This window comes from Narcine bancroftii, chromosome 2, assembly GCF_036971445.1.
Source record: "Narcine bancroftii isolate sNarBan1 chromosome 2, sNarBan1.hap1, whole genome shotgun sequence".
Lineage (NCBI taxonomy): Eukaryota > Metazoa > Chordata > Chondrichthyes > Torpediniformes > Narcinidae > Narcine > Narcine bancroftii.
In genome coordinates, this window is record NC_091470.1 from 184,711,308 (window position 1) to 184,726,320 (window position 15,013).

The window sequence follows — 15,013 nt, forward strand, 5'->3', positions numbered from 1 at the left end:
GTTTCCCCCTGAAGCCCACAGCCATCTCGTTGGTTTTGCTGACTGTGGTGACAGTAGGCGCTTTCAAGCTGCTGTGAAAAATGGGGTTAACCGGGTGACTTGCCCAGATAGTGCCCTACTCACGCAGCAGCTTGAATGGGGTCCGACCCGGTCAGCATGGTCCAAATCCCACCGGGTCCATTCCCTACCTCGGAGGTCATCAGGGAGACCCAGTTAAACTTACCCAGGTCTCTTCCGCTGGCAGCTTGCAAATGGAAATGGCCGGCCCGCTTATTCCGGTGATGTGTGCAGCACATAGGCGCCAAGTTCGAGCATAGAGGAGGAACCAAGCAGTGCAGGTCAGGAAAGGGGACATTATAACGTGGGTGAAATGTGCTTCCCAGGAAGAGGAAGGTTAAAATCTTTTACTTCATCTCATCCAGTAAATGCATGGCGTGTCACTCACCATGTCAACGCAGGGGGGGAAGGGCAGGATTCCCCTTAAATCGCCAGGTTGCCGATTTAATGGGGCAACCCCCCGCAAGATGAAAGGTGCTGGCAGCACCTTGGATCCATTAAACACACCAGGTGCGGCGGTTTAAAAGCACCGAGTGTCCCCAACCCTTGGAATCCCCTAGTAAAGGTGCTTACACCCAGATCCCTCCCCTAGTACGAGCTCTGTACATGGGCCCAAGTAACATGGTACAGTTTTAAACAATTAAAAGCCTATCGTTCTGGCAACTTTCAACGTTCAAAATGTTTCAACAAGATCTCCCCTCATTCTACTAAATTCCAATGTGTACAGGCCAAAGGCTGTCAAACGCCCCTCTTGTGCGGACCCTTCTGCTTACACCAAAGAGTAAACCAACGTTTCTGCAAATACAGAAAAAAAAATTCACTAATACCTAGTGCAAAGTAGAGTCACATGTAGATAGGGTGGTGAAGAAGGCATTTGGTATGTTGGCCTTCAGAAATCAAAGTATTGAATACAGGAGTTGGAATGTCATGTTGCAGTTGTATAAGGCATTGGTGAGGCCAAATTTGGAATATTGTCTGCAACTTTGGTTGCCGAATTATAGGAAGCATATAAACAGAATAGAGAGAGTGCAGAGGAGACTTGCAAGAACGTTGCCTGGATTTCAGAGTTTGATTATTAGGGAAAGGTTGACCAGGCTGGGACTTTATTCCCTGGAGGATAGAAGATGGAGGGGTGATTTGATAGAGGTACAATACAACTCCGATTATCCGGAATTGGATTCTCCCAAATCCTCAGTTATCCAAAATTTTTTTTAAAATTTCATAAATGAGGATTATCCGAAACAAATCAGAAATTCTCAAAGGGTTTTGGAGCCAAACTGGCCCCGGCGGCAGAAGCAGCGGAAACCTAGGGCTCTTGGCGGGTGGTCGCAAAGGGCCACGGGCTCCCAGCACCGGCAGCGATGCTTGGGCTCAAGGGCAGGTTCGGACTCTCGGGCTCCTAGCACGAGCGGGGCCTTGGGTAGGGAAGTGTCAGTGATCGGCGGCAGCCAGCGGGTTTTTTTCCAGATGAGAATTAAACATTATTCTAATGGTTTAAAAAGCCTTCACTTGTCGTCTGTTGATGTTTAAACCCTGTTACAAGTGATTTTGCTGTTGCTACTGGGCTATTTTTTTTAAATGACCAGTTCTCTGAACAAACTGTTTATCCAAACTAGGCCCGGTCCCGACCATTTCAGATAATGGGAGTTGTACTGTATTTAAAATTCTGAGGGGGACAGATAGGGTCAACGTGGACAGACTTTATCCATTGAGAGTGGGGGAGATTCAAACAAGGGGACGTGGATTGAGAATGAAGGGGAAATTTCTTTACAGGCGGAAATGAGCTTCTGGCCAAAGTGGTAGACGTGGGCTCGATTTTTAATATTTAAGGTATATGGATGAGAGGGGTATGGATGGTTATGGGGTGGGTGTGGGTCATTGGGACAAGGTGGGAGAAGGTGTTAGGTATGTACTAGAAGGGCCGAACTGGCCTGTTTCTGTGCTGTAATCGTTATATGGTTAAATGAGTCTCTGACCAGTGGAGTCTCTGTTTAGGAGTCTGAGGTAGAGAGCATGAGCAAGTTTAAATTGCTGGGAGAACCCTTCCAGGTCCCAACATCGCAATGTCATTGTGAGAGATTTATTGTCCCAGTATGTACATGACATCACATACAGCCCTAAGATTCCTTTCTTCCGCGGGGCGCGGCAGGAAGAAAGAAGGAAGAAAGCAGTATGGAAAAAACTAACTGTGCAAAGGGGCAGAACAGTGAGCGGAGCAGTGAGCGCAGCACTGTTACGGTGCCTGCAACTGAGGGGTTCAAATCCAGTGCTAAGGAGTCCTTGCATCTCCCCGCGTCCGCGCGGGTTTCCTCTGGTTTCCTCCCACCCTTCAAAAACATACCGGTGGGGGGGGGGGGGGTAAGTTGGAGGTCAATTTGGTGCAACTGGGTGGCACAGGCTCATGGGCCGGAAGAACGTTGCTGTATGTCTATTAAAATGACATCACATACAATCCTGAGATTCTCTTTCCTGCAGGCCAGGGAGAATTTCTAATAACTGGCCATTCAAACTGTAGTCAAACTGACAGTGAAATTCTGTAATAATGAACGAGGAAAGTAAGGGTCCTTAAATGAGTCTCTGAGTCGACTGTTGAGGAGTCTGACAGTGGAGGGATAGCTATTCCTGAATCTGATGGTGAGGGGGCCAAGTGCGATAATATTTTCCACAGTTCAGAGTGAGAATTCATTGTCATGAACAAGTCACAGAATTCAATGTTTCGCAGCAGCATCACAGGGGAAATTTTCATATTATAACCATCTTACGACACTACAAGAACTAACATATAGTGCACGAAAAGTCAGGCAGGGTCTGTGGTTCATTGATCGTTCGGGAATCGGATGGCAGAGGGGAAGAAGCTGTCCTTGTGCCGCTGAGTGCTCGTCTTCAGGCTCCCGATGGTGGCAGAGTGAAGAGGGCACGACCTGGATGGTGGGGGGGGGGGGGGGGGGGCGGTCTCTGAGGATAGAGGCTGCATTTTTAAGGCACCGCCTCATGTCGATGTCCTCGACGGAGTGAAGTTTGGTGCCCGTGATGTCGCAGGCCGAGTTAACAACCCTCTGGAGTTTCTTCTGGTCCTGAGAGTTGGCGCCTCTGTACCAGGCAGTGATGCAACCAGCCAGAATGCTCTCTGTAGTCCACCTGTCGAAGTTTACGAGAGTCTTCGATGACGTACCGAATCTCCTCAGACACCTCACAAAGTATAGCCACTGGCAGGCCTTCTTCATGATTGCATCAACGTGGAGGCTTCAGGATAGATCCTCGGAGATGCTGACACCCAGGAATTTTAAGTTCTGGACCCTCTCCACTACTGACCTCTTGATGAGGACTGGGTTGTGTTCCCCTAACTCCCTCCACAATCATCTCCTTGGTTTTGCTGACCTTGAGCGCGAGGTTGTTGTTGCAACACCATCCAACGATCTGATCCATCTCCCTCCTGTACGTTTCCTCGTTGCTGTTTTTGATTCTGCCGACAACTGTGGGGTCATCGGCAAACCGGTAGACAGCAATGGGATTGTAGCCTGGATGTACAACGAGTAGAGCAGTGGACTAAGTTAGAGAGTGTTGGGACTGAAAGGGTGTGTTTAACAGATTGACCAGGAATTGAACAGCAAGGAAATTGAATTGTAAACATTTCATTTACTCGATATCCCGATGTGCAAACATTCTTCTGATCCAATTACAAGCTGGTGATAAACCGCAGCGCCCTGCTGGTTAATATCAGAGTGGTGGTGTTTGGCTAATGAGTGGCAGCGAGATGCTGGCACCGTGCCAGGCCTGGAGACAGGTGCTCATTGGCATCAGCATCTATCGCGTTTGAATATTAGCCTCCCATGTCTTGGCGCTCTCGTGCCCTGAGTCAGGACCATGCTGGTGTTTAGCCCCTGTGCACGAAATCGCAGCCCAGACTGAGTCACATCCAGTCGGGTTTGTTGTCAGCTGACAGCACGAAACAGCGTTCTCCAGTCTTCGGTGCAAAACACACAGCCAGACAGAACGCACGTGCAAATAACTGAAGGATAAGGTATTTTATCTATTAAATTAAATGAAAAAATATTGTGGCCATACTAATGTCAGAGGGTGGGTGTGAACAGTGATCGTTCAGCGTTCTCACTGCCCGCGGGAAGAAGCCGCTCCTCAGCCTGGTGGTGCTGGCTCTGATCCTCCTGGATCTCTTCTCCGATGGGGGCAGCTGGAAGATGCTGCATGTAGGGCGGAAGGGGGTCCTCAAAGACTTTCCTCGCCCTCTTCAGACAGCAATCATTTCGATGGGGGGGGGTTGGCTGGCAAGGGGGACCCCAGCGATCCTCCCCACCACTCTTACGGTCCTGTGGATTGACCTCCGATCCATTCCCCTGTGATTACCGTACCTGTACTGTGATGCAGCCAGCCAGGATGCTGTCGATAGGGCTCAACAGAGGGAGCGCTGCAGCAGACGTCTGAATAAAGAGGTGGGAGGTGGAGGAGGCGAGGAGGGAGGAAGGCCTGGAATCGTTGGTTATCTTTTGCTCCCTGTAGATTCTGTGGGACCTGCTGACTTTCTCCAGCACATTTGGGTGTTCCATTTGATGTCCTTGTAAGAGATATTATATTAACACAATCCAGTCCTCATCGAGGGCTCAGTAGTGGAGAGGATCCAGAACCTCCTGGGCGGCAACATCTCCGAGGATCTGAAGAGCTTTGGTAGGTCACCAAAAACTCTCATAATTCCCTTGGACCCCCTCACAAAGTCCAGCCACTGGTGGGCCTCTTTTGTGAATGCATCGACGCGGGGGCTCCAGGACAGATTCTCGGAGACATTAACCTCCCCCCCTCCCCACCACCACCCCAAGAATCTGAAGTTCTTGACCCTCTCCACTGCCAAGCCCTCAATGAGGACTGGGGTCGTGTTTCCCCCATCTCCCAACCCCCTCCTGAAGTCCGCAACCATCTCCTTGGTTCTGCAGACATTGAGCGCAAGGTGGCTGTCGCGATGCCGTCCAACAAGCTGATCCGTCTCCCTCCTGCACACCCCCCCCCCCCCGTTTCCTTTGGTGATCCTGCCTACCGCTGTGGTGTCATCGGCAATTGGGTAGAAGGCACTGGAATTGTAGCCTGGCCACACGGTCGTGGGGGCATAACAAGAGAAGCATCCTTTGGGTGCGCCCGTGTGGATGATCAGCGAGGAGGAGACGTTGTTTCCGATTCGTGATGACAGGGGTCATCCGGTCAGCAAGTGAAAGATCCCAGCTGCAGAAGGCCCAGAGTTCGTAGCTTCTTGGCCAGTGCTGAGGGAATACTGGCATTGAAGGCTGAGCTGTCATCGACGAGGAGCGGCCGTGTACGAGGTGATCCAGAGTGAAGTGGAGAGCCAGCGATATTGAATCCTGCTGTGGATACACCAAACAAGTCATATTAATGCAGTAATTGATCTCGGATATATTAATGCTGTCAACAGAGTTTATGTTACAATGGAACATGCATCAACACAACAATGTACGGGATATAGAGTGTATTTCACATTTACGACAAGTAAGCAGTTGATTTTATAATAAGCAAAGTCTATTTATGTTGTAAATGGTCGGTTTTCACAGTACACACTCCCCCTGCCGTGGGAAACTGCCTTGCCCCATCGACTCTGTCCAGGTCCTTCAGCGTTCCAAACGTCTCCACGAGGCTCCCCACCTCCCCACCCCGTCCTTGTACGCCAACGCACCGCAGCGGAGAATCCCGAGCTATCACAGATGGCGCATAACTAACCAGATGCTCCGCAGAAGAGCTGGAAAAGTCAAGCAAGTCGGCTCCAATGGTGTTTGCTTCTGGGAGGTTGCCTCGTGGATCAGTGTTAAAATTCGCATGTGGGGTCTGGCTTCGACATGGGGATGCTGCAAGAGAGGGATATCAGAAGTGTGAACAGTCCATTTGGACGATTCTGGGATTCATTCAGTCCTTGAGAAGAAAGGAGATTCAGATTTTCGATTTCCGGGGTCAGAGAACGTACATGACGTCACGTGCAACCCTGAGATTCCTTTTTCCCACAGGCACGGCAGAATTACCACTGAGTAGTAGTGCAAAACCTAAACTGTATACAGTGTTTACAGGTAAACATATAAAGAAATGTAAGCAGATAACGAATGTAAATAAACAGACTGTGCAATGCAGGGAGAGCAAAGAAACTCAATAAAGTGCACAATTAAGAGGCCCTGATTGAGTTTGTCGTTCAGGAGGCTGATGGTGGAGGGGGAGCAGCTGTTCCTGAACCTGGTGGTGCGAGTCTTATGGCCCCGACACCTCTTTCCTGATGGCAGCACAAAACTCCACGTGAGGTCTCACCAGTGCCTTGTAAAGCCTCAACATCACATCCCTGCTCTAGAATCAGAATCAGAATTTATCGTCATGAACAAGTCATGAAATTTGGTGTTTTGAGGCAGCGTCACAGGGCAAATATTCATATTACAACATTACTATATTTTTTTTAATGCATGAAAAGTCAGGCAGTGTCTTTGGCTCATTGATCGTTCAGGAATCTGATGGCAGAGGGGAAGAAGCCGTCCTTGTGCTGCTGAGAGCTCGTCTTTAAGCTCCTGGACCTTTTTCCCTGATGGTAGCAGTGTGAAGAGGGCGTGGCCTGGGTGGTGGGGGTCTTTTGAGGATAGAGGCTACTTTTTTAAGACACTACCTCATGTCGATGTTCTCGATGGAGTGGAGGCTGGTACCTGTGATGTCACAGGCTGGGTTAACGACCCTCTGGGGTTTATTCCTGCCCTGAGAGTTGCCACCTCCCTACCAGGCCAGAATGCTCTCCGCGGTCCACCTGTCAAGTTTATGAGAGCCTTCGGTGACATTTCAAATCTCCCCTGAGACCTCTCAAAGTCTAGCCACTGGTGAGCCTTCGCGATCACGTCGACATGGAGGCTTCAGGACAGATCCTCGGAGACGTTGATACCCAGGAATTTGACGTTCTTGCCCATCTCCCCTACTGAGCCCTCAATGAGGAATGCCAGCATTACATTTTCCTTCTTCACCACCAATTTTCAGGCAGTCCCTACATGAGGACTCCCAGGTCCCTCCGCAAATGGCTATCTTTAATTTTCTCCCAATGTAGAAAATAGTCTGGCCATTTATTTCCAACATTGTCACTACTCTGCCCATTCTCCTAATTTGTCGAAATCCTTCCGCAGCTCCCCTCCCTCCCACCACCACCCTGCTCCTCCACCCCATCTCCCAACCTGGCCACAAACCCATTCATTCTGTAGTCTCTGGTATTTAGAAAAATGAGAGGGGATCTGATAGAAATTAGAAAAGACATTGATGTGGCTAAGTTGTTCTCATTGGTGGTGGGGGGGTGTGGTGTGGGGGTGGGGAGACCAGTACCAGGGGTCATCGCCTCCAGATCCAGGGGAGTAGATTCAGGATGGAGATGAGGAGGAACTGCTCTACCCAGAGGGTGGGGGTGGGGGGGAGGCGAAAAGTGTGGAATTCACTGCCCATTGAAGCAGTGGAGATGACCTCAGTAAATGTGTTTAAGACGAGGTTGCACAGATTTTTACTTAGTAGGGAAATTAAGGGATATGGGGATGGAGATGAGCCCATCATCAGATCAGCCATGTTCGCATTGAACGGCGGAGCAGAATCGATGGGCCGGATGGTTGACTCTTGCTCCTATTTCCTAAAGTCTTACAATCTAAATCAGTGGTTTTCAAACTTTTTCTTTCCACTCATATAAGTTTTCCCTCTGCTCTGTGATTAGAAAGGGATTGCTTAAGGTGGGATGTGGGTGGAAATAAAAAAGTTTGAGAACCCCCTGTTTTAATTGACCTTAATTGACTCGTTAAGTGCACGGTTTCAGAACATTTTTTCTCCAGCAAAATATTTCGGTAACAATTGGGTCTCGAGCAGAGGTTCTCAACCTTCCCTTCCAACTCACTTCCCAACTCTACCCTCCTCATCCCCTCCATCCTCTTTCCAACCATCCCTAACCCCTCTAGCCTCCCCTCTGACCCCTCTCCCCTCTCCTTCTTCCCCTCCCTTCCTTCTCTTCCCCTCCCCTCCTGCTCTCCTCCTTAACCTCCCTTCCCCCTCCTATCCATCCCACTTTTTTGTCCCCTCTCCTCTCCCTCCCACCAACCCCTCTCTCCCCTCTGCATCACCTCTCCCCTCCCCTCTTGCCCTTCTCCCCACTCCCCCATATCCCCTCTCTCACCTTCCCCTCATTTCCATTTCCTCTCTCCCACATATCCACACCCCTCCTCACTCCCCTGACCCCTCCCCACCTCCCTGACCCCTCCTCATCCCTCTCTCCCCTCCTCATTCCCTCCTCCTCCTCCCCTCTCCTCCTCCTCCTCCTCCTCCCTCTCTCTCCCCTCCTCATCCCCCTCTCTCCTCCTCATCCTCCCTCTCCGCTCTCTGCCCTCCTCACCCCCCTCTACCCTCCTCATCCCATCTCTCCCCCCCCTCCACTCCCTACCATATCTATCAACTCTCTCCATTCCATCCTGGAGGTGACCATCTCCCTCACTTTCTCTCTCCCCCTTGCAGATGCTGAGACATGAGGGAGGGACCCTGCAAAAGGTGGGCTCAGAGGGCAGCCTAGTGGACTTCCTGGCCTCCCCACGGCCCTGCCGGCCATCCCGACTGTGCAGACAGTCATCGGAGGCGATGGGGAGGACCATGGCGATCCCGGAGGTGCGGATCCAGCGGGAGTACAGCTTGAGTGTGGATACTCTGCACCAGCTGGCGTCCCAGAGCCAGGGCTCGGACACCGGGCAGGGCGGCGGGTGCCCGGGGAGCGAGGAGGCAAAGGAGGAGGTAGGCCGCCTGGGTGTCAGTGACGCAGCCATGTGGCGGACCTGCAGCGACGGCAACCTGGCCTGGGACAGTGGGGAGATGAGGCCCGACCCTTCCATCCACCGGCTCGGCAGCAAGGCGGAGAGTGGCTGGAGCCTGCCGTCACCAAAAACACTGCGCAAGGAGCGGGAGGTGGGCAGAGTGGCGGCGGCCAAGCAGCATCTCCGCTCCTTCTTCACCGGATCCCGCAAGGTAGTCTTGAACACAGCCCTCCTCTCTCTTCCCCTCCCCATACCCTCCCCTCTTCCCTTCCCTCCCTCCCTTCTCCCACCCCCTCCTACACACCCCCTCCCCTTCTCTTCATCTCCTCTTCCCTCCCTCCCCTCCACTCTTCTCTCCCCTCCCCACTCCCTCTCCTCACTCCTCTCTTCCCACCCTTCCCACTCCCCTCCTCTCCCCACCCAATCCCCCTCAGTCTCTCCCACTCCTTCTCCCCTTCCCGTCCTCTCACCCTCTCCTCCCTCCTCTCCTCTCCCCTTCCCTCCCTACCTACCACCCCCCACTCCTTCCCCTCCACCCCCCATTGCTCCCTCCCCTCCCCATCTCCTTTCTTACTCTGAGGGAGGGGTAGTGTTGAGTGGAGGTAAGGGAGGGGCAGTTCTGAGGGGTGGGAGAGGGAGGGGTAGTGCAGTAGGAGGATGTGAGGGGAGGGAGAGGAAAGGTGGTGCTGAGGGAGGGATGAGGGAGGGGCAGGACCAAGGGAGGTGCGGTGCAGAGGGAATTGTGCCATCCTTTACCTCACTGACTCCCGATCATGCCGTCATTGTCTCCTGAACATGCCGACAGTACCGGCACCACCAGGATTTGTCACGGCACCCCCACCCTCCACAAAACCCCAAACCAGTCCTGCTAGGAGCTCCTCATCTGACAGCCACACTAGACCTGGGGAGAGCCAGACAACGTGGATCTGTTCCCTACCTTGTGGTCTCAGTGCCAGAGCACACCTGTATACCTAGGTACTGACGGGGTTAAAGCAGACAGACCAGTATGATCAGGTATAGACAGAGCTAATGCAGACAAACTTGTGTGATCAGGTACTGACAGGGATAACACAAACAGATCTGTATGCCCAGGTACTAATGGGGTTAATGCAGAGAGACCCATGTGCCCAGATACTGACGAGGTATAACACAGATAGACCTGTGTGCCCAGGTACTGACGGGATTAATGTAGACAGGTCTGTGTGATCAGGTACTGACAGGGTTAACACAGATAGACCTGTGTGTCCAGATACTGATGGGGTTAATGCGGACAAAACTGTGTGCTCAGGTACTGACAGGATTAACGCAGACAGACCTGTGTGCCCAGGTACTAACGGGGTTAATACAGACAGACCTGTGTGATCAGGTACTGACAGGCATAACACAGACAGACCTGTGTGCCTAGGTACTGACGGGGTTAATGCAGACAGACCTGTGTGCTCAGGTACCGAATGGGTTAACACAGACAGACTTGTGTGCACAGGTACTGACAGGGTTAACACAGACAGACCTGTGTGCCCCGGTACTGACAGGGTTAACGAAGAGTGGCTTGTGTGCCCCGGTACTGACAGGGTTAATGCAGAGTCTCCTGTGTGCCTAGGTACTGACGGGGTTGTCACAGACAGACCTGTGTGCTGCGGTACTGACGGAGTTAATGCAGACAGACCTGTGTGCCCACCTACTGAAGGGGTTAACACAGATAGACCTGTATGCCCAGATACTGACCGGATTAACACAGACAGACCTGTGTGCTCAGGTACTGACGCGGTTAATGCAGACAGACCTGTGTGACCAGAAACTGACGGATTTAACACAGACAGTCCTGTGTGCCCAGGTACTGACAGGGTAAGTGCAGACAGACCTGTGTGCCCAGGTACTGACGGAGTTAATGCAGACAGACCTGTGTGATCAGGTACTGACAGGGTTAACGCAGACAGACCTGTGTGACAAGAAACTGACGGGTTTAACACAGACAGTCCTGTGTGCCCAGGTACTGACAGGGTAAGTGCAGACAGACCTGTGTGCCCAGGTACTGACGGCGTTAATGCAGACAGACCTGTGTGCCCACGTACTGACAGGGTTAACGCAGATAGAACTGTGTTTGTCCAGGTACTGACGGGGTTAATGCAGACAGACCTGAGTGCCCAGGTACTGACGGTGTTCACGCAGTCAACCTGTGTGCTCAGGTACTGACGGGATTAACGCAACAGACCTGCGTACTCAGGTACTGACAGAGTTAACAAAGATAGTCCTGTGTGCCCAGGTACTGACGGTGTTAATGCAGACAGACCTGTGTGCCCAGGTACTGACGGGGTTAATGCAGACAGACCTGTGTGATCAGGTACTGACAGGGTAAACGCAGACAGACCTGTATGCCCAAGTACTGACAGGGTTCACGCAGATAGACATGAGTGTGTCCAGGTACTGACGGGGTTAATGCAGACAGACCTGTGTGCCCAGGTACTGACGGGGTTAATGCAGACAGACATGTGTGCTCATGTACTGACGGGGTTAATTCCGACAGACTTGTATGCCAAGATACTGATGGGGTTAACACAGATAGCCCTGTGTACCCAGGTACTGACGGGGTTAATGCAGACAGACCTGTGTGATCAGGTACTGATAGGTTTAACACAGACAGACCTGTGTGCCCAGGTATTGACGGCGTTAATACACACAGACCTGTGTGCCCAGGTACTGACAGGTTTAACGCAGACAGACCTGGGTGCCCAGGTACTATCGGGGTTAATACAGACAGACCTGTGTGATCAGGTACTGAACAGTTTAACGCAGACAGTCCTGTGGGGCCAGGTACTGACAGGGTTAACGCCTGCAGACGTGTGTGCTCAGGTACTGACGGGGTTAACAGAGACAGACCTGTGTGCTGCGGTACTGACGGGGTTAATGCAGACGGACCTGTGTGCCCAAGTACTGCCGGGGTTAACACAGATAGACCTGTGTGCCCAGATACTGACCGGGTTAACACAGACAGACCTGTGTGCCCAGGTACTATCGGGGTTAATACAGACAGACCTGTGTGATCAGGTACTGAACAGTTTAACGCAGACAGTCCTGTGGGGCCAGGTACTGACAGGGTTAACGCCTGCAGACGTGTGTGCTCAGGTACTGACGGGGTTAACAGAGACAGACCTGTGTGCTGCGGTACTGACGGGGTTAATGCAGACAGACCTGTGTGCCCAAGTACTGCCGGGGTTAACACAGATAGACCTGTGTGCCCAGATACTGACCGGGTTAACACAGACAGACCTGTGTGCTCAGGTACTGACGCAGTAAAGGCAGACAGACCTGTGTGACCAGAAACTGACGGGGTTAATGCAGACAGACTTGTGTGCCCACGTACTGAAGGGGTTAACACAGATAGACCTGTGTGCCCAGATACTGACGGGTTTAACACAGACAGACTTGTGTGCCCAGGTACTGACAGGATAAGTGCAGACAGACCTGTGTGCCCAGGTACTGAGGGCGTTAATGCAGACAGACCAGTGTGATCAGGTACTGACAGGGTTAACGCAGACGGACCTGTGTGACCAGATACTGACAGGTTTAATGCAGACGGGCCTCTGTGCCCACGTACTGACAGGGTTAACGCAGATAGAACTGTGTGTGTCCAGGTACTGATGGGGTTAATGCAGACAGACAAGTGTGCTCAGTTACTGACGGGGTTAACGCCGACAGACTTTTATGCCAAGATATTGATGGGGTTACAACAGATAGCCCTGTGTGCCCAGGTACTGACGGGGTTACTGCAGACAGACCTGTGTGATCAGGTACTGACAGGATTAACACAGACACACCTGTGTTCCCAGGTACTGATGGTGTTCACGAAGACAGACCTGTGTGCTCAGGTACTGACGGGATTAACGCGACAGACCTGTGTACTCATGTACTGACAGAGTTAACACAGACAGACCTGTGAGCCCAGGTACTGACGGTGTTCACGCAGACAGAACTGTGTGCTCAGGTACTGACGGGGTTAACGCAGACAGACCTGTTTGCCCACGTACTGACAGGGTTCACGCAGATAGACCTGTGTATGTCCAGGTACTGAAGGGGTTAATGCAGACAGACCTGTGTGCCCAGGTACTGACGGGGTTAATGCAGACAGAAATGTGTGCTCATGTACTGACGGGGTTAATTCCGACAGACTTGTATGCCAAGATACTGATGGGGTTAAGGCAGACATACCTGTGTGTTCAGCTACTGACAGGTTTAACACAGACAGACCTGTTGGCCCGGGTGCTGACGGTGCTCACGCAGACAGACCTGTGTGCACAGGTACTGATGGGATTAAGGCGACAGACCTCTGTGCTCAGGTACTGACAGAGTTAACACAGACAGTTCTGTGTGCCCAGGTACTGACGGGGTTAATGCAGACAGACCTGTGTGCTCAGGTACTGACGGGGTTAACAGAGACAGACCTGTGTGCTGCGGTACTGACGGGGTTAATGCAGACAGACCTGTGTGCCCAAGTACTGCCGGGGTTAACACAGATAGACCTGTGTGCCCAGATACTGACCGGGTTAACACAGACAGACCTGTGTGCTCAGGTACTGACGCAGTAAAGGCAGACAGACCTGTGTGACCAGAAACTGACGGGGTTAATGCAGACAGACTTGTGTGCCCACGTACTGAAGGGGTTAACACAGATAGACCTGTGTGCCCAGATACTGACGGGTTTAACACAGACAGACTTGTGTGCCCAGGTACTGACAGGATAAGTGCAGACAGACCTGTGTGCCCAGGTACTGAGGGCGTTAATGCAGACAGACCAGTGTGATCAGGTACTGACAGGGTTAACGCAGACGGACCTGTGTGACCAGATACTGACAGGTTTAATGCAGACGGGCCTCTGTGCCCACGTACTGACAGGGTTAACGCAGATAGAACTGTGTGTGTCCAGGTACTGATGGGGTTAATGCAGACAGACAAGTGTGCTCAGTTACTGACGGGGTTAACGCCGACAGACTTTTATGCCAAGATATTGATGGGGTTACAACAGATAGCCCTGTGTGCCCAGGTACTGACGGGGTTACTGCAGACAGACCTGTGTGATCAGGTACTGACAGGATTAACACAGACACACCTGTGTTCCCAGGTACTGATGGTGTTCACGAAGACAGACCTGTGTGCTCAGGTACTGACGGGATTAACGCGACAGACCTGTGTACTCATGTACTGACAGAGTTAACACAGACAGACCTGTGAGCCCAGGTACTGACGGTGTTCACGCAGACAGAACTGTGTGCTCAGGTACTGACGGGGTTAACGCAGACAGACCTGTTTGCCCACGTACTGACAGGGTTCACGCAGATAGACCTGTGTATGTCCAGGTACTGAAGGGGTTAATGCAGACAGACCTGTGTGCCCAGGTACTGACGGGGTTAATGCAGACAGAAATGTGTGCTCATGTACTGACGGGGTTAATTCCGACAGACTTGTATGCCAAGATACTGATGGGGTTAAGGCAGACATACCTGTGTGTTCAGCTACTGACAGGTTTAACACAGACAGACCTGTTGGCCCGGGTGCTGACGGTGCTCACGCAGACAGACCTGTGTGCACAGGTACTGATGGGATTAAGGCGACAGACCTCTGTGCTCAGGTACTGACAGAGTTAACACAGACAGTTCTGTGTGCCCAGGTACTGATGGTGTTAACACAGACAGACCTGTATGCCCAGGTACTGACAGGGTTAACACAGACAGACCTGTGTGCCTACGTACTGACGATGTTAACGTAGACAGACCCGTGTGCTCAGGTACTGATGGGGTTAACACAGATAGACCTGTGTGCCCACGTACTGAAGGGGTTAACACAGATAGACCTCTGTGGCCAGATACTGATTGGGTTAATGGACACAGATATGTGTGCCCAGGTACTGAGGGAGTTAATGCAGACAGACCTGTTAGATCAGCTACTGAACAGTTTAACGCAGACAGTCCTGTGGGGCCAGGTACTGACGGGGTTAATGCAGACAGACCTGTGTGCTCAGGTACTGCCGGGGTTAACACAGATAGACCTGTGTGCCCAGATACTGACCGGATTAACACAGACAGACATGTATGCTCAGGTGCTGACGCAGTTAACGCAGACAGACCTGTGTGACCAGAAACTGACGGGGTTAATTCAGA

The 15,013-nt window shown here is 51.8% G+C and overlaps 1 protein-coding gene across 1 annotated transcript in view; it reads left to right on the forward strand.

Moving 5' to 3' along the window:
• Window positions 1-15,013, forward strand: part of LOC138754754 (regulator of G-protein signaling 3-like) — a 125,038-nt gene that overhangs the window by 32,948 nt on the left and 77,077 nt on the right. The window contains exon 2 of the mRNA XM_069919539.1: window positions 8,572-9,072. Within this exon, the coding sequence (XP_069775640.1) occupies window positions 8,572-9,072 (501 nt within the window). The remainder of the gene's footprint in view (window positions 1-8,571; window positions 9,073-15,013) is intronic.